General features: G+C 54.7%; 3 protein-coding genes across 3 annotated transcripts in view; 1 reads left to right on the top strand and 2 right to left on the bottom strand.

The window, feature by feature from the left end:
* SPG11 (SPG11 vesicle trafficking associated, spatacsin) overlaps window positions 1-847 on the bottom strand; it is a 28,685-nt gene extending 27,838 nt beyond the window's left edge. Inside the window, exon 1 of the mRNA XM_069026093.1 lies at window positions 215-847. Coding sequence (XP_068882194.1) covers window positions 215-447 — 233 coding nt within the window. The 5' untranslated portion in view covers window positions 448-847. The remainder of the gene's footprint in view (window positions 1-214) is intronic.
* Window positions 848-1,098: 251 nt separating this feature from the next.
* CIAO2A (cytosolic iron-sulfur assembly component 2A) lies at window positions 1,099-4,518 on the top strand. Its single transcript, XM_069025962.1, has 5 exons — window positions 1,099-1,282; window positions 1,622-1,786; window positions 2,906-2,955; window positions 3,292-3,337; window positions 4,076-4,518. Exons 1-5 carry the CDS (start codon window positions 1,159-1,161, stop codon window positions 4,171-4,173), a joined length of 483 nt encoding a protein of 160 aa, XP_068882063.1. The 5' UTR covers window positions 1,099-1,158; the 3' UTR covers window positions 4,174-4,518.
* A 3,488-nt stretch (window positions 4,519-8,006) lies between these two features.
* ADAMTS7 (ADAM metallopeptidase with thrombospondin type 1 motif 7) overlaps window positions 8,007-23,870 on the bottom strand; it is a 35,687-nt gene continuing 19,823 nt past the window's right edge. Inside the window, exons 19-25 of the mRNA XM_069026097.1 lie at window positions 20,432-22,168; window positions 19,730-19,882; window positions 18,821-18,994; window positions 18,253-18,399; window positions 17,907-18,066; window positions 9,589-11,229; window positions 8,007-8,062 (exon numbers count right to left, since the gene is read on the bottom strand). Coding sequence (XP_068882198.1) covers window positions 11,057-11,229; window positions 17,907-18,066; window positions 18,253-18,399; window positions 18,821-18,994; window positions 19,730-19,882; window positions 20,432-22,168 — 2,544 coding nt within the window. The 3' untranslated portion in view covers window positions 8,007-8,062; window positions 9,589-11,056. The remainder of the gene's footprint in view (window positions 8,063-9,588; window positions 11,230-17,906; window positions 18,067-18,252; window positions 18,400-18,820; window positions 18,995-19,729; window positions 19,883-20,431; window positions 22,169-23,870) is intronic.

The following is a 23,870-nucleotide window of genomic DNA, read 5'->3' as shown; positions in this document are numbered from 1 at the left end:
GGTGTGAAGCCAACAGCCTGACAGACAATCCCTTTTTGTTTGCTTGGCCTTTTGGATCGACTGCCGTGAACACGCCCAGCCAAAGAGGCAGATATGACACAGCAGCCCCGCGGCCCCGGGGCTTTAGGGAGAGCTCCCCGTTCCGAGGCGGGGTCTGCAGCCCCGCAGCCCCGAGCACAGGGGCCGCCCCTCGCCCTGCTCGCCCCGCACTTACTCAGCCCAGGCTCCCGGCAGGACGCTGCCCCGGGCCCGGCCGGCCCCGCCCGGCGACAGCGACTCCAGGTAGATCCCGCCGGGGACCAGGAGGGTGCCCAGAGCGTCCTGGGCTCTGCTCAGCCGCACCCGCGCCGCGTCCCGCGGGCATCCCCGCGGCTCCTGCGAGCGGGGCACCAGGAGCACACGCAGCTCCCGCCGGGCCGGGGCCCCGGCCTCCACCGCTGCCGCCATCCTCCTCCTCCTCCTCCTCCTTCTCAGAGCCGCCCGACACCCCTGCCCCGAGCCGCCGCCATCTTGGCGGGGCCGCCCCTCGTTCCGGTCAGCTGGACGGCGCCGAGCCGCGACTACAACTCCCAGCAGGCACCGCGACCGCCGCTCGCGTCTTTAAGCAAAATGTTCTTTATCTTTAAGCTGAAGTCTCTGTATCTTTTCTCTGCCCCTGTCTCTTCCTCTGATCTCTCTTGCAGATGGACCCCCATGGCACCATTTTCAGCTTCAGCCCCTCTTTTAAATGCAAATAGATGCTCTCAGGTAGACAGGCGGGTTTATGTAAACTTCAGTGTATAAATTCTCCCGATTTTTACTCCCTGCCGTGCTTGATTTGTGAAACACCTCCCCCATGCACCGTGCGCAGAATAAACAACGTCTCCTTTCTCAGCCTGACTCTGTCCGTGCTTAGAGCGCTCCTTAAACACGGCAAGGCCGCGTCCGTGGCTCCGTGCGGCCGGTGCCCCGCCCGCGGCTGCCCCGGGGCTCTCCGTGCGCCGCCCCCCGGCGACAGCGAGGACGGGGAACGGCCCCGGGCCGGCCCCGGGCGGGGCTCCGCCGCCGATCTCCGCGCCTATTGGCCCCTCCCTAGGCCCCGCCCCGCCCGCCATTGCCCGCCCCGCCCCGCCCCACGCGGAAGTGCCGCGGCCCGCGGGCCCATGGCGGAGCGGGGTCATGTCGCTGGTGCTGGCGCTGCTCTCGCAGGCGCTGAGCCGGGTGTGGCGGAGCCCCGCGAGTAGGGCCCGCCATGCCCCCCCGAGCCGCGCCATGGAGCACGACAGGGCCATCGAGGTCTACGGTGACTGCTGGGGCTGCAGGGCGCGAGGGCCGTGGGGCGGGGGGCTGTGAGGGGCCTGGGGGGTGCCCTGGGGCTGTTCCAGATTTGCCCTTGGGGGGCTGAGGTGGGGGAACCTCGCTGGTCCTGAGGGGCTCAGAGCGGTGAGGGGGGCCCCGAGGGGCTGGAGGTGCTCCATGTGGGGCAGGGAGAAGGGGCCGTGTTTGGCTTGTTTGGCTTGTCTGTTGTGGCTTCCAAAGAGGAGCAACATCAACAGTGCCGGGAAGGTGGGTGCTCATAAAAATATCTTTTATTAAATCCAGGGAAGATACCTTATTGTTGCTCACTTGTCTCGTGCCTCAGATATAATCCGGACGATCCGGGACCCGGAGAAGCCCAACACTTTGGAAGAACTGGAAGTGGTGACAGAAAACTGTGTGGAAGTGCAGGAGATAGGGGAGGATGAATATCTGGTCATCATCAGGTTTACACCAACAGTACCTCATTGCTCCTTGGCCACTCTCATCGGTGAGATTCGTTTAATTAAATGAGAAACAAAGAGCACAAGCTTAATTGGAGGTTGTCTGGATACCATCAGTCCCAGTTCAGATTCAGTCTTGCCTGGCTCTGTTGGTCTGACCAGGAACTGTGTCTTGAGAATCCAATCACCAGTGCAACTAAACCAAAAACCAAACCAAACCAAGCAAAAAAACCCCAAATCCAGAGAAATGGGGACATCCATCTGTTTGTGTCATGTTAGGGAATCTCTTCAAAGAGAACCTCTCAAAACTCTGCTGGGAAGTGGTAGAAAAGTCCTTTGTATTCTCCAAGTTACTTCATTAATGTTATTAATTGACAGTTTCTCAACTCTTAATTTAAAAAAAAGAAAAAACAAAAAAAAAACCTGCAACTTTCTGCTTGTCTCCTTTCCCTCCCCTGTGGGCTGTTCTTCATTCTCACACATGCCCAAAAATCCCCACATGCTATCCAAGAATCCCCAAAAAGTCTCGATCCATCAGGAGTTGGAAAGGAATTAAGTTGAATGAAAATTTACACTGGCTTATTTTTCCTTTTTATTTTTTTTAATGATTTGTGGTGAGATTTCATCTGAAAATGTCACACCTGAGAGCTCTGACATGATTTGTTTAAATGTGCCAACGTTAGAAACTCATCATAAAATATCAATACTAAGATTTCTCAGTGTGTTTTAAGATTAAAGATCAAGTATTTAATTCAGTGAGGAAATTACTGTGCTTATGCCCAAGTAATTTATGTTGGGTTTTTTAATAAATATTAAAGAACAATCCAGGCACTCCCCTAAGTACAGATGCAGCCACAGGACGGTTGGGAAGCTGTATGAAAAATACCAAAGAAAGCTGGGAATACAGGAATTTGTCTCTATTTGGTGTTTCTAGGAGGTGTTTAGAGAGCAGAGACCTCCCAACCTTGTAAGGCAGGTCAGAACTTACCTGAGAAGCTGCACCCTAAGGGTCAAACCAAGAATTATTTAGTCCCTCTGTGGCTTGTGCTGCTCAGAATACAAAAGGACATTGTCAGTTACACTGATTGTTAAATATGGATTCTCTGAATATGCACCTCAAACCTCAAATTTTACAGGAAAATCTCTTTTGTGTTCTGTTTTAACAGGCCTTTGTTTAAGAATAAAACTTCAGAGATGTTTGCCTTTTAGACATAAGGTAAAGTGCCTGGTTTGAAGCCTATTTTAAACTGCATGAATGAATGGCAACCTCCCTAAATTAAACACAGCGATTTACAGACCTTTAGAGACTTGACCAAAACAATTTAAAGAATAAATTAACCACCTGAGGATTTCTGCTGTTGATTTTTGGGTGGTTGTTTTGTTTTTAGAGCTCCCTCCTCCCAGCTGAAGAGCGTAAAGGGAGCTCTACCCACCAGTCCCTTCCTGGAGCAGCAGGGGTGACAGGCACTGTGTGTGGGGGGCGGTGTTTTACCTTCAGGAAGGAATATATTCTACTGCTGTGGTGTTCCTAACACTGCTGATCTCTCTCTAGCTGGAAATCTACATTTCTGAGGGCACACATTCCACTGAGGAGGACAGTGAGTAGAGCCTGTGCATGCTGCTGCTTCAGCCTCTTTGTGCTCTGTGGGGTGCTCTCCTCCCCTGCCTTCCCAGAAATTAATACCCTGTGAAAGCTTGAAAACCAAATGGCATCGAGGTGTTTCCAAAGCTGTGGTGACTCTGTGACCACCTGCTTGTTGCTGGTTTGGTTTTTATAACAAAACTCCCTCCGTTCTTGCAGGAGTTGTGTTTGTAACAAAAGGAGGTGCCGCTGAATAATTAACACAAAGAGGTGCCTCACCCATTGATCTCGCTGTCCTAAAACCTGCACAACAAAAATTGATGTTTCTCAGTCAGTTTTTGATGTAAAGCTTGCAGGATGTGGATGTTCTGCACAGCCAGAGCCAGGCACTGCCTTAAGCAGCCGTGGAGTCCAGGCAGTGCCCTGGGCTTGAGCATTCAGTATCTGGCAAAAATAGGTTGTTTTGGTTAAATAGCTAGAAACTGAACCTGGAGAACCTGGGCTACTAATTTATCATTAATTTCACTCTTGATTTTGGGACATGTCATTGGAACACCTTACATGCTTTTCCTAAACTAGAAAAGTGACAAGAGTTACTGATGTCCAGTGGTTGTTTTGTTGTGACTGAGCTTTCATTTACCTCGTTCCCCATTTCTCAGTAATCCTCCTTGTAATGTCCTTTTCTCCTGAGCATCCCCACGCCCTCGGCTGTCCCTGGGAGCTCCTGATCCCCCCTCTCCCGGGTGTTTTGCAGTCAACAAGCAGATCAATGACAAGGAGAGGGTGGCAGCGGCGATGGAGAACCCGAACCTGCGGGAGATCGTGGAGCAGTGCGTGACTGAACCCGACTAGGGACACTGCTCCTGGGGACAGCCCTGCTGCAAACTGAGGAAAATTATAATAATCAAGGCCTTGAGTTTAATACTTGAGTTCTTTTTACTTTCCCACGTGTTTTTTAAAGACAAATTGTTTATAAGATAGATTTAAATTATGAGGAATCAGTCTCTAAAGAAAGACCAGTGTATAGTGCTGAGAGTTTGTAATTTTTGGTGTCCAGAGGAATATTTTGTGATTCAAAGCAACACATCTGCATTGCCTTCTGAGAGACATTGTGATATAAATTCAGTTTTGCAAGTTAAATTTCTACATTGTTTCAATCACTGCACTGTAAAAATAAAACAGATTCTTGTACTGAAATGCTGCTTTCTGGGTCGTGAATCTGGTTTTTTCTTAAGGATTAAGTTTAGATTTCTATTAGAGAAATTAATTTCATTCAGCTTCTTTGGTGTTGATAAACATTAAAGCTGAAATTAATTCACAAAAGAATTTGGAGCTGAGGGACTGGACTAGAACAAGGAGAGTTTTACTGGGACACAATTCCTGCTAAATATTTGTGCTCTTTTCCCTGTTGATGTTACACATTTCTGATTCTGGAAGCTTTGCTTTATAACCACCCTGAGGGTGATGGTTCTGTACTGACAAGACCTTGCCAGTTTGATCCTGCTTTTCCATCCAACTTTCCTGCGGAGTGGGAGGTGGGAGCATCCCACAGCCCCTCCTTCTGCTGGCTCCCACTCCCCTGTTCCTTGTCACTGCTCCCTGACTAAGCTTACCTGGAGCATCCAGAACATTTCTAGCTGCCCCGTGTTTCTCACTGGAGACGTTCCCCAGGGTTCCATTGCAGCTCTGGATCTGAGCATGGATTTACCTTTGCCTGGGAATTAGGCAGTTCCCTCCCAGCTCCTCCTCCCAGTGCAGTGGTGTTCAGGATCTGCTGTAGTGGCTCCTGAGGGATTTAAGGTGCTGCTCCTCCCTGGAGTACTCCAGTGGCTTGTGGCTGGTTCCATGGTGAGAGATCCTTGGAGCGCAGTGCAAACATCTGTTGCGATTTCAGGGATTTGTAGCCATTTTAATAATCCCATAAAGCTTTCCTGAGGGCATGGAATGATGGAATGGACACCAGCGTTATAAACAGGGGGAATGTTCCCCTTGGTAAACCAGTGAACTGCTCCATGGCACAGCAAGGCCCCTCTCCTCAAGTGCCAAGTTAGCTGAAAAAATTAATTAAGGGGGGGTTGTAGAAAGGTGGGGGAGAGAACAGTTCCTGCACATAAGAAGAAATACTTCTCTTAACTTCAGTTACTCAGCTTCAATTACATTTTAATTAAATTTCAAGCTCCTTTGCACCCCCATGGACAAATGTGCCTCGTGTGCCAGCACGGGGGGACACATGTCCTGCATCCCAGCCCACTGCTGGGAAGGATCCAGGCAGGTAACTCCTGCAGGGATGGATCAAACGCTCCAGGGAGTCTGAGCCGCCATTATCTGTTGGCTTCTTTCCTGGAATTTGCTTTTTTTTTTTTTTGCTCTCCAGCAGGGGGGTTGATATTTTCTTTTCAGAATGCAGATATCTCTGCCAGCAAGGAGGTTCTGCCGATCCTGTGGCCACGAGATAGTGGCTCCTCTCCTTGGATGAGCTCCTGGGGGCTCTCTGTCCCCACTGCCCTTGCACAGCTCGGTGGCACCACCAGAATGGCATTCCCAGCTCTGACAAAAGCTTGGAGGACAGGGAATAGGATGCTCTCGTGACCATAAGATGACTCTCCTTGCTTCTGCAGTGCCCTGGGATCCTTAGCCCTGAAGGGTTTGTGCTGAGGCACAGAGGTTAAAAGTTCTCCAGAGCAAACATTTGGGGAAATGGGCCAGATCCCAAAACCAGGCCTCTGAAACCAGGAATATTCCCAGCTCCTCAGGGAGTGGATCATTGCTGGGGCACTGGGAGGTGCTGGGTGCACTCCCCAGGAACTGCTGCAGTTTCCAGCATTTCCATTTTAACTGGGCTTGGGCTCTTTGTCCATCCCCATCGCTGCTACCCCACAGACAGGGCTGAGCAGAGGCTTTGCTGCCATCGGGCTTTGGGGACGCCGTGGGGGTGACAGAGGAACAGCCAGGGAGCAGAAGACACCGGGGGGAACAGCTCCGGGGGGATCCCATCGGGCAGGATTTGAGGTGCTGGAGGAACACGGGATGTTCCTCCAGAGCCGGGAAGACACACACGGGTCACCGTCCTCACCTGGATCTCCAAGTACTAAAATTGTTCCTTCGGATTAAGAATCCTTTGCATTTACAGCAGGGGAAAGACAACTGCAGAGGGCACCAGCAACCCACGGCTCTGCTGTGCCGGGAGGAGCATCCCCACCCGCCTGGCTCCGGGGCCATCCCGGGAAACCGAGCGGGCTCCCCTGATGCCCGTCACCAGCAGCACCCCTGCGGCTGCAGAGCCATCCAGGTGTGTTTGCTGGAGAAGCTCTGGACAAGCTGGGAGGTGGATGAACGGACAGTGCAGGGTTTGAGCTGAGCTGTGGCGGTTCTGTCCTTTCGGTGCTGTTTTCGTGGTAAATCACGGAATACTTGGAGCTGGAAGGGGCTCGACTCTCTCCCCGCCACGGGGACCCCAGGTATCCCGGCAGGAGGGTGCGCTCCCGGGGTTACACCTCTCCAGAGGCTCAGAGCAGCCCGGGAGGTGCCTGCAGGGGCGGGGGTGGAGCAGAGAGCACAGCAAACCCCCAACACTCGGAGCTGCGGGGAATTCAGCCAGGGCAGCTGCTGGCGGGTACCTTCCTTCCCATCAAATTGCATTCCAAGGAGGAGGGAGCACCCCGAGCCCAGGTTTAGCTCCTGGCTCACCTCAAACCTCAGCACAGTACAGAGACCATTCCCCACCTTCACTCCCCCCAGACAGAGCCAGCATCATCCTTTTGCCCCTTTGCCAGACCCCTGACATGCAAAGGGATTTACAGCCGCCTCTGGACTTCCAGCTGGCGTTTCCAGGTGTGAAATCCCGTTTCCATGCCAGACCCCCAGGCTGCGGGTCCTTGCAAAGAGGAGTAAGCGCGGAGGAAGAGGGACGGGGGCTGTTCTGCTACGCCGCCGGCCCCAGGGCCGCGTAAAGGGCTCGTGTTTGCACACACTTTACTGGGGAGGTAACTATTACTCACCACAGATGGCAGCGGAGCAGTTGCGTGAAGAGACAGAGCTATTTTTAGCACGTAGATGTTTCTAAATGTTTACACCCGGCCGAGCCTTCCCTCAGTGCAGCTCGGGGGCCGGGGGCTGTGGGTTTGTGGCAGCCGTGCCCCGGCTCTGGGGAGCCCCCCTCCCCTCCCACAGCACATGTGGAACAGCTTTGGTGAATTTCGCAACCAAACGGTTGCTCTGGGTGAGCAAACACCGTGCCTTGGTACCAGCTGAGGAGCGGGGCAGCTCTTTTCCCTCCCTTCCCTCCCGTTTTCTGTGCTTTACTTCCCACCGGGAATGTCCTGTCTCTGCAACAGGCGCTCCCAGGATGAGCTGCTGGAGCAGTGGCCGGGGTGCAGCACTCCGAGGTGGGTGGATGAAGGCTGTTCCTCACCGGAGCAGTTGGCAGGGATCAGCTGCCAATTAAAATCCAAACAAAAAGATAAACCAGTGGAATTTTTCAAATCCTTCCCTTGCTGTCCTGGCTTTGCTGCCCCTCTGTGCTGTGCCTGTGAAGCCTTTCTGTGTAGCTCAAGGAGGTTTTAAGAACAAGAGAAAATAAATATTTTATTATTATCTGGAGAGGACAGGTGGGACTTGAGCTGTTCCCGGTTCCACTGAATTCACTGCCTTCTCTCCTGCCCGGGTTGGGACAGTGCCCCTCCCCGGTCCATGCAGCTGATGATGCACTGATGACCCCTCTGGCTCCTTGGGAATTAAAATGCTCCAGCTGAGATCATCTGGGCTGGACAGAGGCCCTTGGTGAGGTCTGAGAGCTGCAAACCACAGGTGCTCTGCCAGCAGAGCTGGCGGCTCCCGGGGCTGCGGAAGCGCTTGGAGTGTTCCCGTGGATCTGAGACACAAACAAGCTCCTGCACAAGCAGCTGCTGCTTCCCAGTTAACAAGCTTCTCTTCCTTCCTGTCTCCAGTATGGAAATGTCTGGAGGTGACCAAGGGAGGCACAAAGGTCTCATTTCCGATCTGAAGCCTAAGACTCTCTCAAAGAGTCTTCCAGGAGATCATGGAATCACGGAATGGTTTGGGTGGGAAGGGAGCTTAAAGCCCATCCAGTTCCACCCCCTGCCATGGGGAGGAACTGGGTGGGCTTCAAGGTCCCTTCCCACCCAAACCATTCCATGATCCTATTTCAAACATCTTTTGATCCATGAGCCCTTTCCTCCTTCCCTTTTGCCCCACTGCAGCAGCTCTGTCTGACTAACATCCTGCTTGTGTTGAGACAATAAAAGCATCTTTAGAAGAAGAAAAAAGGCATTTCTATATCTCATCCAACCCTGCCCTCTGTCAGTGGGAAACCATTCCCCCTCTCCAGGCCCTTGTGAAGAGCCTCCTTCCAGAGACACTCACTGGAGGTGTCTCACTGAAAGAAAATATTGCAGATACTTTAGCCAGATGTGTGCTCCTGTCACTGATAATGCAGTTTCTGTGCTGGTGGGAGGCCTGGCTTGTTGTGTGGCTAAAAATCAGATGAATTGCCCTTCATACAGAAATTCCCACACTGTGATCCAACCTTCTCCAGCCTCAGTGCCCACACACCCCTCGGGCACTGCTGGGCTTGGGGGCTGCTGTGGTTTGGGTTTGCAGTAAATCATGCAGCTCCTGGCCCAGGTGCTTGGGAATGGGCTTGGCTCAGCCCTTCCCAGAGGGACACCCCGGCCCAGGGCTCTGTTGTGACAGCTGAAGGTCACTGCAGGGTTGGGGCCACCACACTCTGCAAACCACAGTGCTCCCGGCCTGGCGGGGCTGGCCCTTCTGAGGACACCAATTTGGGGCTAAAACAGGAAGGTTTGGGGTTGAAATTGAGCGGTTTCTCGTTGAAAGGAAAAGGTTCTCCCTGGCTGCTGCATTTCCCTTTGTGCCAAAGAGACACAAAGCTCCTGCTAGGGACCCCAGGGACATGAGGCATAGGTGGGCACTGGGCTCTGGCCATGGCGTGGTGTCCCACAGGAGGGATTATCCCATGCCTCAACCAGCCACAGATGGGACCCTGCACATGGAAAGGCACCGCAGGAGGGGCTCACCAGATCCTGTAACACAGATTTGCAGAACTGATTTACCCCATCAACCCAGCTCATGTTTTAATCAACACATTCCAGTTACAAACACGAGCTGTGAATAATTTTCAGATGCAAACTGATCGTTCCTTCCTGCTGCCAGTGCCTGAACCACCTCCAATTAACTGAAAACTTCCTCAGAATTCCCCAAGGGAAAAAGAGAAAATGTGAAACCCACCTGTTTCCTTCAGTAACTGTTTAATTTAACACACTCGTGAGCTGTGGCCATCAGACCCCAACACAAGGGTTGTCCCTTTGCAATCCTGGGAGGGTGACAGGGTGGGGGACAGATGGTGCTGGGGACAAAGAAACCAGGACTGAACACAGGCTCTTGGAACATAAAAAATTTACACCACCTTGGAACAGAATAAAGCACAAATGGTGAAGTCACGGCTTGTGTTTTACATACAAATCACACACAGGAATTTCCCTGATTGGACTGAGTGTTGCTCCCGACAGCCCAGGGAGATGCATCTGGAGCTGTGCAGCCTGGGATGGGCTCCAGCCTGACTCTGCCCAGTGCAGGGAGTGTTGCCCCTAAAGGTCCCCCGGTTTTTGGGCATCCTCCACAGCCTGAAGAGTAATAGGGAAAGGAATTCCTACCTAAATGCTCCTGCCCACCTCCAGAGACCAACCTGCCAGCAAACCCTCCCCAAGACAGGGAGGGATTCATTCCCACACCGCTCCAGGAGCAGGTGGTAGGGGCTGTGCCTCAGAGTAAATTGGATATTCTAGTTAAAAATCAGCTAACCTTAACAGAGGAGAATCTAGATAAGCAGGAAAAAAAGGGTTTAGCCTGTAAGGCCACAGAAAAACACCTTAACTGAGCATTACACTGCTACACATACAGAAATCCAGGGACTGAGCACTTGGCTGCCCACGAAGGAGGGGACATGCCACCCACTGCCAGGGCAGCTTCCCTCTTGTGCCCACATACATGCAAGGGAATGCACTGGTGGACTCCAAACCTTGGTGTCCCTGATGATCCCCTCTGCTCCAGAGGGACACAGCAATGGGTTTGGCAGAGAAAGCCAGCAGTGGGGAGATGGGGTACAGAGCCCTGCACACCCCCAGCTGAAGCTGAAACTTTAGTCCTCTGCCCTGTCTCCACTCCTTAAATTAAATGCATTTAGCTTCAGTGCATAAACATTTTAATGAAAATTACAGGAATGGGTTGCCAGCTTCAAGTCCCTTAAAGGAAAAAAATCCCTACCCCAAAGGGTCGGCAGAGCCAGTGGAATGCTGGATGCCCACTTCAGAGATATAAAAATAATAATAAAAGTCAAGGTTTGTGCTGGCCAGCCAACACCATCGAGAGGCTGCAAATGTCAAATGATAGCACCATAAGCATTTCTGAGAGGTCTTCCCCGAATTATTGCTGCTTTCAGTTCCCCTTCCCCAAAATGCCTCCCTGCTGGTCCCCCAGGGCAGCGTTGACCCCGACAGGTCATGGAATCTCTGTCGGGAGCAGTGGGATCTGCACCCCCAGCCCCACCAGCCCCACTGATGGTTTGAGCACCATTAGAGAGTAGCACGAATTAGAGAGCCCGGGGCCTCCCCGGGCTGTGGCAGAGCCACCAGTCCTGGCCGTGGCTCAGCAGCCACAGGGAGCCGCCGCGGATCCCGGCGCCCTCGGCACGGTCCTGTCACCTCCGGGAGAGCCGCTCGTCGCCGCGGTCCCGGCCGGGCCCTGCCAGCAGCCCGTGCTGGCGGCAGCTCCGGCAGCACTGGACGTGGACGGTGGGGAGGTGGCACCTGCCCAGCAGCCGCAGCGTCTGGCAGAAGGCGAAGGTCAGGCGGTCGCGCTCGCAGGGGACACCTGAGGGCAGGGAGGAGGACAAGGAGGGTGTCAGTGCCAGTGCCACCAGGGTCATCAGGTGTCCGATGTGAAAATGTCCCTGCACATGGCAGGGGGTGGAATGAGATGATCATTAAGGTCCCTTCCAACCCAAACAATTCCAGGATTCTATGGAAGCTGGCACTGGCTGGAGAGACACAGATAGAGCTCCCCCAGCGCAGAGCCCTCCTGCACCTGGGCACTGCCGTGCAGGGACGTGCCGGGGCATTTCCCATTCCCAGCAGAAACCACACCTGTGCTGCTTCTGGCAGCTCCAAAACATCTTCCCAGGGCAGCAATGCTCCCAGGAACAGAGGTGAGGTGCAGGGGGACAAACCCCCCTGTACTGACACCTCCTGCCAGTCCCCAGCCCCCCCCCAGTGCCAGCAGAGTGGCAGAAAGGCCAGCATTCCTCTTCCTTTGAATGGTTTAGGTTATTTTGAGAACCTGCATCATCTAGTTTGCTTCCTGCAGGTGTCCTGCAGACCTCAAAACAACGCTGGTGCTGCTCCGAGGATGGACTTTGTTTTGGGAACGGCTGCTCCAGTGGCAGCCCTGGCTCTGCTATGGGGGAGTGCCCGGGCAGCTGCAGCAGCGACCGTGGTGGCCACGAGCCACAGCCTGGCCGCCCCAGCTGAGTCACCCCCAGGCTGAGCAAATTGTTTGCAGGAACTGTTTCCTCTCTTCAAACCGTCTGGAAATCCCAGCTCCCACTCCAGGGCCAGGAGCAGCAGGTCAGGGGTTTGGGGGAGACAGGAGCACTGCCCAGGGAGTGAGAGGGCGGGTGGGACATCCCACCTAAAACTGCCTCACACCTGCCACCCCATGGATCCCACAGGCTGCTGTGAGACATCATCCCATGGGTGATGTGGGACATGCATCCCAGGGAAGAGGCTGGGATGTGGCAAGGAGGGGAAAGCCCTCCCTGCACCATCAGCAGCCCCAGCTCCACAACCAGCCAGACCAGGCTCCACCAGGCCCCGCCTGGGCTCAGTCCAGCAGCAGACACCCACCACCAAACACACGCTGTTTATATGAATACATAGTCGGTTTGTTTGAAATTCTGATTTCCTCCTTCTCTAATTTATCTGAGAGCAAGGCACGACTCCCTGAGCCTGCAGCTTCTCATCCAGTGGTGTGACACTTGCTTAAATTACACCAACTCAAAAAGGAGCCTAAGCTTAAAATCCACGATTCTGTGATTCCAATTTTACCTCCTGTACAAGGAATTAAAATAAATGACAGCTTTTCTCTGGAAAAGGGCAGAGTTGATGCACTCTAGGGGCCAATCCCCCCCATTGCTTCTCCCTGGGCACCGTCCACCAGGACCATGCAGAGCAGGGGCAGAAATGGGGCAGGTAAATGGGCTTTTCTCTTTCTCAGGACACTTCTCTGCAGGGGAAACACCAGGACTGAGCCAGGGGAGCTCTCGCTGACCATTGCCCCTCGCCCTGTCCCCTCTGGGAACAAAGGCTGTGCTGAGGGAACGGCTGCTGCCCCGATTCCCACGGGATGAGCCGACCCGCGGCCGCTGTGAAGGATGCGGCAGATGCAGAGCAGAGACTTCTCCCCCGGTTTGGGATTTCAGTCACAGCCCTCTCCCCCAGCCCAGCAGTGAGAAGGTCACTACACTGCTCTAAAATTTATTTTCTGTTTCAACTGAGGTATTTCCTCTCTGCCTCCTGAGCTGCAGCTCTTTGTGCCTGGCCAGAGCATCCCTGCGTCCCAAAAAAGCCATTTATCACCAGCACTGCTGGATCCAACAGTGCTGACAGAGTGAGATCGAGGGGATCCCAGCTTCACAGCACCCCTCCAGGCTGGGGGCTCGCTCCAGCCTCCGTGTGCTGGGATTTTCCCTACTGGGTGAGCAGAGCAGATAAGAAATCTCTGCACAGCCCAGTGAGGGCCAGGCCAGGAGTGCAGCACATCCCAGACCTGCTGTGAGAGCACTGGAGCCATCGGGAAAAGGGAAGTACTTGCTGGTGCTATGCTCCACTGGGCTCTCAGGATAATATTCCCTGGAAGCATCCCTGTGGCTCCACAAGGCACCCCCTGAACCCCCAGGGCCCTGTTGCATCGGGATGTTGGAGCACAGGAATACAGGTATTCCTGTTTGTTGCAGGACAGGGATGGCTCAGCAGGGCTCCTAAAACACCTCAGGGGTGTCCCATGAGAGTGGGAATCAGCCTGGATGCCCATGAATGCGTGGGAATGTCCTGGGCACTGGTGGGGGATGCTCTGCCTGGGCAGACCCTGCCCAGCCCCTCGGTATTTTTAGCACTCACTGCGTTTATCGCAGCTTCCTAGAAAGTTATTTATGGATCACAACCAAACTGCCTCCTGCCTTCCCTGGAAAGAGCTGTGAAGGCCAGGCTGCTGGAGGCTCACTCTGAGAGGCTGCTTTCCAGGCTTGGAGTGATGGTTTAGCTCTTTCCTGATCCCTTTCCAGCGGGTCAGCACCCTGGGCCTGTCAGGAAATTCCTGTCCCTGCGCCATGCCCAGGCAGCAGTGAGCCCACCCTGCCAGGGGTTACTGCTCTCTGAACACCTCCTTATTCACAAAGGTATGGGATTACTGTGGAAAACAGCTGGGATGGGCTTGGGGATGGGGGAGAAGAGCCACCACCCTTGGCTGGAGGCTCTGCTGACCTTACAGGAGACCCCAGCAGGACCCCAGGGGTCCAAAGCAAAATGACCTCATAGAATCATAAAACACCCAAATTGGAAGGGACCCACAGGGATCATCCAGTCCACCTCCTGGCCCTGCACAGGAAACCCCCACAATCCCACCCTGTGCCTGAGAGCGTTTTCCAAATGCTCCCTGAACTCGGTGAAGTCAATGGGAGTCGCTGAGGGGTTGAGTTCCCATCACTTCCCCAGATCCTGATGCAGTCTCAGGGTGGATGTGTGCAGGGTCAGGCTCAGGTCTGAAACTCTTGGCTGAGCTTATGATTCCTCCCTGGAATTTTGTCTTGGGCAAGGGAAGCTGCAATAAGCACTTAATTTGTCAGCTCTTCAGAGGGGGACCTACAGAACCCACCCAATTTTCATTTAATCCTTTTACTACTATTTCTTTCTGGTAACAATTTTTTTATATAATCCTCACACTTCATTTGGACACACGTTCCATAAGTCCATGCCAAATTTTAGGCTAAAGAAATAGCTTAAAGCAGGGCTTTAAAAATCCAGGCTAAGTCAGCACATTAGAGACTGAAAACCCCCACTTTTTTTTTGGGCTGTTTTTTTAGGTCGGTGTGGAAGTTGCTTTAAATTTCATTTAAGCTTCTGCCAGCCAGACCTAAGCTTTTACTTTTATTCCTGGGAAAAATAAACTTCCTGGAACACGTTTTGTAAAAACAAGGAAAGGTTGAACTTAGAGCTGAGCTAGCAAATCCAGGGAATTAGGCTGCTGACCTCTGGCCCTTGGGATGCTCTCAAAGCCAGGGCTGAATTTAACAAGTAAATTATCCCAGGGTCCTGCTCTGAGGCCGAGGTGCCTCCCTGTGGTCCCTGGTCAGCAGGATGGGATGGATGGGATGGATGGGATGAACCCCCTGCTGCCAGCTTGGCCTGCACAGGCTGGCACTGACACGGCCACAGCTGGGAAAACTGGGAGAAAACCACAAACCCCACAGTTTTCAGGTGTCAGTCCTGCTGCAGGCAACATCTTTCTCCTACATTTTATCAAAAGAGGGAGTCCTTTCCAGAGCATCCCTTTCCCACTGACTCCTGTTGTTAATTAGCAGTTAATTAATTGCTCTCCATGCCTCGCTCAGCAGCACCTCCTGGCCTCACCACTCAGATAGGGACTTACACGCTCAAATGACAGAGAAAATTAGGATTTGCTGCAATTATTTCCCCCATGGATCCCTTGTGGACAAACTCTGTGACTTGCAGAACCATGAACAATTTCATTTCCTTACTCAGAGCAAGCAGGAGCACCACGTTTAATTGCCAATTAATCTTGTGGCAACTCGAGATCCAGCCAGCCCTGGATAATGAGCCGGCAAACAGGAGCAGTTGGAGAGTGATGGGTGTCTGGGATTGACCCAGTGTGAGCAGGGTGAGCTTCATTCTTTGCCACCCCCCCAGGCATTTCTGCTCCCACAGCCCCCCAGCATGATCCCCCGTGCTGGCTGCTCCTGGGACATGGGGCTGAGCTCCTGGGACATGGGGCTGAGCTCCATCCCGCTGCTTTGTCCCGCTCCCAGAGGAATTGCATTGCTTTATACACACTTGTCCCTGAGCCAGTGAAGTCTTTACCTCACCCCTCTGGAATTCCAAGCTGAGACACCTGTGGAACAGCCGTGTTTGCTGTTGGAGCCAAGAACTGGCCCCATCACCTGCCTGGGGCAAATCTGGGGAACTCAGAGACCTCCCTGGTATCGGATCTGGAGAAACGATTCCTTCCATGGCATGACCACAATGAGCACCCATGGTTGCCCTGCTCTGTCCTGAGCAGGGATGTGTCACCACCACCAGGGTCTGCCCAAAAGCCGTGTCCAGCACAGCCCCCACCCTGCAGTGACCAGCCAAGTGACCAGCTCCATTCATCCCCTGCTTCCTCCTCCTGTACACAGCAATTCCCACTTTTCTGGTTTAAACCTCTCTGATCTGCTGGATAAACTGCAGCAGGTTCTTCCAGGCCCTCATGCAGGACCTGGGGCTCAGCTCCTTTCCAAGATGCCATAAGCAATTCCCAGATAAATGTCCCTAGCCTCTGGAGCATCACATGGAGGCACTGGGGTGCCCACAGCTCTGAAGCTCCCAGGAGTGTGTCCTATCTAAGGACACACTCACAGCTGGCTGCAGCTGTAAAACAGCAGCCACATTCAAAAGTAACCTCGGTGGAATCTTCAATTAATTTATAACCTGGCAACAGCTCAGGACTCTGGTTCTAATTAATCCTGACCTCCTTTAATTGAGGAGCCGATTGCTGTGACATGTTTGTTTGTGCTTCATCTGTTTCATCTCTGCTCAAAATCCATCTGATAATGGCTTGAACATTTAAACCCTTCTGGGATTATTGGCACTTTTGTGTCCAGTGAGGACATGGCCACTCACAGATCCAGCCCTGGCTCTGCTGATACTGGAGCACCTGATGCCAGAGGAGGGAGAGGTTCCTTGTGCTCCTCACAGAAACATGGATCGCTCCAGCCTGAATCCATCTTGTGCAGTAAAGATCCCTTAAAGCACAGGAAAGGGCTGGAGTTACATTTATGTCTTTCTGGGAGCCTTTGCCTGTGCATTTACACATCTGGGATTTCCTGCCATGTGAAAGTTTTGTTCCCCTTCATGCTTTGGCTGGAAACGTTTGTATTTCCAAGAGGCGTTTCCTGCCCTGGGCTGCAGCCAGAGCATTTATGTCATTTTTGATCCAGGATTTTACCATTTATTTGTGTGCTTCCTACACATCTCAGTGGTTATTCTGGTCTGGCCTTGGCTCCACAGCTCTCATCACCAAGCCTGGCATGGAAATTTTCCCCTGACCAAAAGAGCCGGAACCGCACACTGTTTCTTGAGCAGGGCTGACTCATCATTTCCTAAATACTGGAGTGTCCCATGGCCCTGCAAATGCTCCAAAAAGGAGCAGATTAATGGCTAAAAACATCCTGATGGCCAACAGAGCCAGTGCCCAAATCCCAGTTAATCAAAGCTAACGTTCCTGCCCACTCTGGAATAGGTGTTAGGAGGAACACCCTGGACACGGGATAAACACAAAGAGCTGGAAGGGTTAAATGGGTGTCCCAGGCTGCAGAGGGCACCTGCATGGATGCAGCCATGGATCCGGCTCTTCTACTCCAGGCACCAGCTACTGCTGTCCTCCTGCCCACCCTGCTCCATCTCTCAGCCCTCCCTGTGTCCAACAAACCTCCTGGAGGTCCAACAATACTTTCTGGGCAGCCAAAGAGCTTTTCTTTTGCACAGACACATTAAAAAGATAAAGCTGATAAATGATTGCCATGCTGATATCAGTGACATCTAATCCCTTATGATATTGCTTTTCTGTAAATGCTGTTAACCCTTGCAGCCCCCAGATTTCTGTCTCCCAGGGAACTGCCTGGTGCTTGGGATGTATCTGTGAGTGGAGGAGGCAGGAGAAGCCAAGTGAGTGCCCGTGGTGTGGCCAAGCACTGTGGCTGCAGCACGGCAGTTAAATGAAAAATGGGTTAAAATGGGGCTGGCTCCCTGGGGCACTTGCTCAGACACACATGAAGATGCTGGAGAACTCCTCCTTTATTCCATTTTCTAATGCTGGGCCCAGCTTGTTTCACAAGTCTTGTGTTCTGGGACTTTACCACTAAACAGGTTCCTGAGAGCTCCATCACTGGCTATTCCCCTCTGCCCTCCTTTTCCTGAATGCCCCTTGCCCCTGAATGGGGTCCCTTCACCCCACAGCCCAAGGGGTCCCTCAGGTGTCCCTGTGCTGGGTGACACTGCTGACTCCAACAAGCACATCCCAGCTCACATCCGTGCCAGCAAAACCCTGCTTGGCCCCTTGAGGGACGGATGCTCTGGACATTTATAGACGGTTATAACATTCCCACTTAATTATCAATTACCCAACTCAGCCTTACACAATCCATGTATGAAACACTCGCTCTATCTCCCCACAGACCTCTCACATCATTTTTCAGACTGGTTTTGACTGCTGCTCACCCGGCTCGGAGCTGTCGCAGTCCTGGGGGTTGCACTTCTGGGTGCTCTCTGGCCAGGGCTCGTGGTCGCACAGGCTGCTGTCCTCCTCGGCCACCCCCGTCCTGGTGTCGATGCACTTGACCTGGCGCCGCTGGATGCCCCCTCCGCAGGGAGCCGAGCACTGCGGGAACGGCACCCCGGGGTCAGGCTGGGGGACCCCTTCCCGTGTCCCGCGGATCCCCCAGTGCCACCCCAGTGCCACCCCAGCGCCCGGGAGGGCGTTACTGCAGCAGCGCCCGGGCTGGTTGCAGGGCTGGGATCCCCCCGTTCGCGGCAATTCCCCGTGGAGGGGGAATTCCCCGCTCACCTGCCCCCAGGACCCCACCACCCAGGTGGTGCAGGGCTGGGTGTTGCAGGGCCGGGTGCTGTTGGGCCGCAGCGTCTCCTCGCAGCGCCCCGGCTCCGGGCACGTCACCAGCCGCGCCTGCTCCCCGCCGCCACACGGCTCCGAGCACTGCGGGACAGAGCGGGCAGCGCCGTCAGGGGCTGAGCGCTGCCGCCCCTCTGCCCTGCAGAGAGCTGGGCGTCTTCACCTGGAGAGGAGGAGGCTCCAGGGAGAGCTCAGAGCCCCTTCCAGGGCCTAAAGGGGCTCCAGGAGAGCTGGAGAGGGACTGGGGACAAGGGATGGAGGGACAGGACACAGGGAATGGCCTCCCAGTGCCAGAGGGCAGGGATGGATGGGATGCTGGGAAAGAATTGTTCCCTGGGAGGGGGTGAGGCCCTGGCACAGGGTGCCCAGAGGAGCTGTGGCTGCCCGTGGACCCCTGGGAGTGTCCAAGGCCAGGCTGGACAGGGCTTGGAGCAGCCTGGGACAGTGGGAGGTGTCCCTGGCCTGGCAGGGGGTGGAACGAGCTGTGTCCCCGGCCAGCCCCTACCTCTCTCCAGGAGGACGTGTACCAGTCCAGACACGGCACGCTCTGGCACGGCAGCTGTGCCGGGGGCTGCGAGAGCACGGCCTGGCAGTGGAAGGGCCGCAGCAGCCGCTGGTCTCTGGTGTCAATGCAGTGAACATCCCGAACCTTTGTGCCCCTGCCGCAGCTCCTGGAGCACTGGGAAAGGACACAGCACCACGCTGGGGAAGGGCAGCGAGGGCCGGTGCAGGGGGAATCCCTGTGGGAATGGGAGGTGACCCCAGGGACAAGCTCTGCCTTGGGATGGGTTGAGTTGACATTCAACCTCCTTTCCCCTCTTGCTCTAGGCCAAGCTAGAGCACAGTGTGCAGCTCATCTGTCACTACCACCCCTCTGAAACCAGGAGGCTTCCAGTTGTGGCAAGAACAGTCTTTATGCCTTAAAGAACTGATGATCCCAAGGAACAGCAACGACCCAGAGCAAGGAGGGCTGTTCCCCATCACCAAACCTACCGAATTCACCCAACCCAACTGCAAACATCCCCTGGCAGTGCAGAGTGGCCAGAACATTGTCCAGAGACTGACAAATCATAGAACCACAGAATGGTTTGGGAAGGACCTTAAAGACCATCTTGTTCCAAGCCCCTACCATGGGATGACACCCACTAGACCAGGTTGCCCAGTTCCACCCAATCTGGCCTTTCAAATCACTTTGTTTAGCTTTTGCAAATTCCTGACGATTTTTTACCAGCCCAAGAGCAGGAAAAATGAAAATACTGTGGGATGAGCAGTTTAAACTCTGTGGCAAGTGCAAACCTCCACCATCTGCCTCTGTGAGCCATGGGGCAAGAGCCCTCCCCAAGAGCAGGTGCGACCCCACACCCGCCTTGTCCTGGGCGTTTTGGGGATACTCCCTCCCGGCAGGTTCCCTTACCTTGCTCCAGTTGCCCACACGCCAGGCTGAGCAGGGTCTCAGGGAGCACCTCCGGGCAGGGACGGGCCTGTCGGCCGCGGCACAGCCACTGTCACTGCCGCTGCTGCAGCGCACGGGCCTCCACACCGCGCCCACACCGCACGTGGCCGAGCACTGCAACACAGGGATCCTGCTGCTCTCCATCCCGACGCCCCTGACCCCCCAGCTCTGGGTCTGGCCAAGGAGGGAGCCTGCTGACCCAGCAGAAAGGTCCCTGGGCACTCAGCTCCTGCCTCTTCCACGGGCACTGGGAGGGTGCTGGGTAAACTGGGGCTGTGGGATGATGTGGGGAGAGGACCTTTCCCCGCTAAGCAATCCCACATCAGGCAGCTCTCAGCCCAGGGAAGGAGGAGGAACATGCTCCTCCATAGCTCATTCCAATTGTTTCTGCTCTGAGTGGGACTAATCCTTCCTCTCCCTCCTTAGTGTTTGCTCCCAGGAGGATTCCCATGGCAATGGCTGCCCACAGCTCAGGGGAAAATGGGGCAGCGCCCTGGGCCCGGGGGTGCCTTTAACTTTTGGTTATCAGTTGTGTCTTAACTAGCACCAATGACCCCAGCCACTGACTGCTGCCAAGAGCAATGTCCCAGAGCCAGCCAGGACAGGGACAGGTCTCACATCCATACTGGCCATGTCACATTTTTAACGGGGCTCACCACGTACCTCACTCCAGTTCCCGACCTCCCAGCTGGGCTTGGCAGTGGCTGCTGCGGTGGTCGATGGTGGAAGCAGAGCCTCCTCCTCCTCCAGCCTCTTCTCCCAGAGTGAGGGGGGCAAAGGGGTGGGCTGGGACAACTCGTGCCCCCCGTCACTGGCAGATGTCCCTGGGGGTGCCCACGGTGAGGGTTCCTTTGGTGCAGTGACGCTGAGTGGGGTCCCATGGGAGGTCAGCTTGGTGTGGGGTGATGACGGATCCGGGAGCTGGGACACCCCCTCTGTCCCCCATTCCAGGGGGGACTCTGCTGTGTGGGCAGGTGGGCCGTGAGCTGGGGCTGTGGGCATGGCTGGGGCCAGGGCATCCTGCTGGGTGAGGCCACTGGAGGTGAGCTGGCTGGCTGGCCCGGGCATGGCAGGGGACAAGGACACTGGAGGGGCTGTTGTGGCCACTGAGGGGGTTGAGGAGGGGGCTGTGGGGCTGTGGAGCTCTAGCTGATGCCCTCCCTGCCCCACAGGGGCCACATCAGCACCCACAGGAGGGGGACTCACAGCAGGATGGGGGCTGCCAGCATTCCCTGCCACCTCCCAGCCCGGGGCCTGTGGAGTGGGCAAGGAGAGATCTACTTTCTCCATCCCATGGGATTGCCCACCTGCCTGCGTGTCCAACATCCCCTCTGGCATTCCTGCCCACCCGTGCTGCTCCGTGGGCTGGGGAGCTGCACCATTAATGTCTCTGGTGATGGCCAGACCCATTTCCCTGGAGTCCTCGTGGCTTCTCCCTGCAGACCCGGCCATGCCGTATCCCTCTGTGCTCACAAGGCCATCGCCGCCGCTGCCCGGCGCTCCCGGCCCATGGGACAGATCCACACCAGCACTGCCCCAGCCCGTGGGCACTGGATCAGCTGGGTGGGGATCCCAGGGAGCGAGGCCATGGACTGGGGCATCCTGCCCAGAGCCGGTCCTGGTGGGCACAGCTTGGTGGGGTTCATCCCAGGGCAGGTGGCCGTGGCTTTTTGCAGAGTCGCGGCTCACGGAGCTCTGGGTGGGTGGGTGGTGCTCAGAGTGGGGCACAAGCACTGTATCCTCCCCCTCCTCAGCCAAAAAGCCAGGGGTGGTGTGTCTGGGAGTGACTGATCCCACATCCTCAGGGACCACACTCAGGAGGTCATTCGTGGCTAAATCCCCAGGCTCTGTCTCTTGCTCATCCACAGGAGCAGAAGTGTTTTCGTCACTGGTGCCCTCGCTCTCTCCTCCCAGCTCGGTGGTGAGCAGGGCCTCAGTGGGCAGCTCCAGGGGCCCCTCCATGTCATCAGTGCTCAGCTCTGGCTTTGGCTCCTCGCCTTTGGTCTCCTTCTCCGTGAAGGGATAGTAAGACAGATCCTCATGGAAGTTGATAAAGTTATAATCATAGTAAAAATCATCAACAAAGACATTTCCCTTCCTGGCTGAGAAGTCCTCCTCGGTGATGACATTGACATCATTGGACTCCGGGATGTTTGGGATTAAGGGGTTAAATTTAGCAATGTGGTTGCTGGGGATGTAATGGATTTCATTAAATATCTCCCTGCTGGAGGAGCCACTGCCAGACCAGTCTGCATTGCCACTATCCCATTTCTTCTGGCACTGTGGCAAGGAGCAAACCCTTTCAGGGTTGGGTCTCTCTGCAGGGTCACACGCAGCCCCGGTGCTGTTGCTGCAGTGGATGGGGCGTCTCTGGGTCCCGTTTCCACAGGTCACGGAGCACTGGGAAGGGAAGAGAGAGGGACAGGTCTGCAGGGCCAGGCCAGGAGCGGTGTCCATGCCCTCACCGGTGCTCCCTCTGTGAGGGCTCCATTGTCCCCTGTGCCACAGTGCTTTGGGCACGGGGCTCCATGTCACTCCGCCTGCTCCCACCACCCTCCTGGGTCCCTGGACAGCTCCTGTGCCAGTCCCACTCGTGGGGTACTGGTCACACTGGTAAGCAGAGCATTACTGCCCAAATTGCCCTCTGGGGCTTCCCCCGTTGGAGACCATCACAGAGCAGGGCTGGTGCTGCACGGACTTTGCTCAGGGTGATCCTTGACCTGCACTCCAGCCAGAAGCAGTTTTCCCAGGAGATGGACTTTGGGAAGGGCAGGGGTAAGATGATCTAATAGGTCTTTCTTGTGACCTATTGCCATGAATTGCATCTCTTCTTGTAGAAGAGCATTCTTTGAAGCAGGGAATAACAACATGGGCGTTGTCTGAGTAGGGAAAAAGCAAAGGTCAGGAGGGAGCTTTGTTGGGGACACCCTGTCCCCCCATAATGGGCTCTTTGACATGGATCAGTACAAAAGAATCTGAGAAGCTGGAAAGGAGAACAGCAGCATTTTCTGCTGCATTTGGGGCTTGGAGCAACCTGGATTTGTGAAAGGTGTCCCTGCCCATGGCAGGGAGGTGGAACGAGATGAGCTTTAAGGTCCCTTCCACCCCAGAGCGCTCCAGGATTCTCTGGTAACACCACGTGGCCACCACCAGGCATTTCCAGGAGCTGGAATCAAACACTACCACACACCAACACCTGTGAGGGGGCTGCAAGGAGCTGCTCCTCCCCCTGGGATGGCACTGCCAAACCAGGGAAAACAGAGGTCAACTCCCACAAAGCTGAAACTTCCCAGCAAAGGCCACCAGCTCCATCCAGGAGATAACTCCAGGTATCACAGCCCTTGCAGGGGGGAAGGAGGGAGGTTATTTACCAAGGCTGGGTTATCAGGAAAGCCCTTGGGACACAGATAAGGAACAAGGGCTGCTAGGAGCCTCGTGTGGGAACACACCGAGCTTTCCAGGAGGGTTCAGCCTTGGGCAGGAGGCATCAGGGCTGGCTGGCACGGCAGGATGTGCTCCTGCCAGGACACAGCCATCCTGTTTGGGAACTAATGAACAACAAACCAGCCTTCTGATCGCTTTAGCTTCTTTGGAAAGTCCATACAGCTGGATGTACAGTGCTTCAGGGTCTTTCTAAGGCACTAAGTCCCAGTGTTTACACAGTTTGTTGGCCACCCAAGCCCCAGAGAGCCCCTCTGGCATGGCAGTGCCAGGTGCTCTGGTGCTGGATGGGCACGTGTCCTGCCTGGGCTCTGCACGGACAAAGCTGCCCCACCCTGCTGGTACTGCTGACAGAAGGACCACGGTTCCAGGTTCCACGCCCCTCCAATTCCCCTACTTGTAGTGGTGGTGGAAATGGAAAAGAAAGAGGGCTCTCCCTTTAAATTAAAGGACAGAAAAATTACAGAACCTCAAAATCCCAACCACATTTCTCTTGGGCTCACAAATCCATTGGTGCCAGCACCACAGAGGATGGCTGTGAGGGCTGGGGCTGGCCCTGCCCAGCACTGACCCACCAACAAGCCATAATTTTCCCGTTAAACCATTGCATCCATCTTTCTCAGCCCTTAATTGTGGCTTTTGTGGGCCCCTAGAAAAATAA

This window comes from Aphelocoma coerulescens, chromosome 10 (assembly GCF_041296385.1).
Source record: "Aphelocoma coerulescens isolate FSJ_1873_10779 chromosome 10, UR_Acoe_1.0, whole genome shotgun sequence".
In the NCBI taxonomy this organism is placed as follows: Eukaryota; Metazoa; Chordata; class Aves; order Passeriformes; family Corvidae; genus Aphelocoma; species Aphelocoma coerulescens.
The sequence above is the reverse complement of the archived record's forward strand: the minus strand, read 5'-3'. Positions and strand labels throughout refer to the sequence as shown.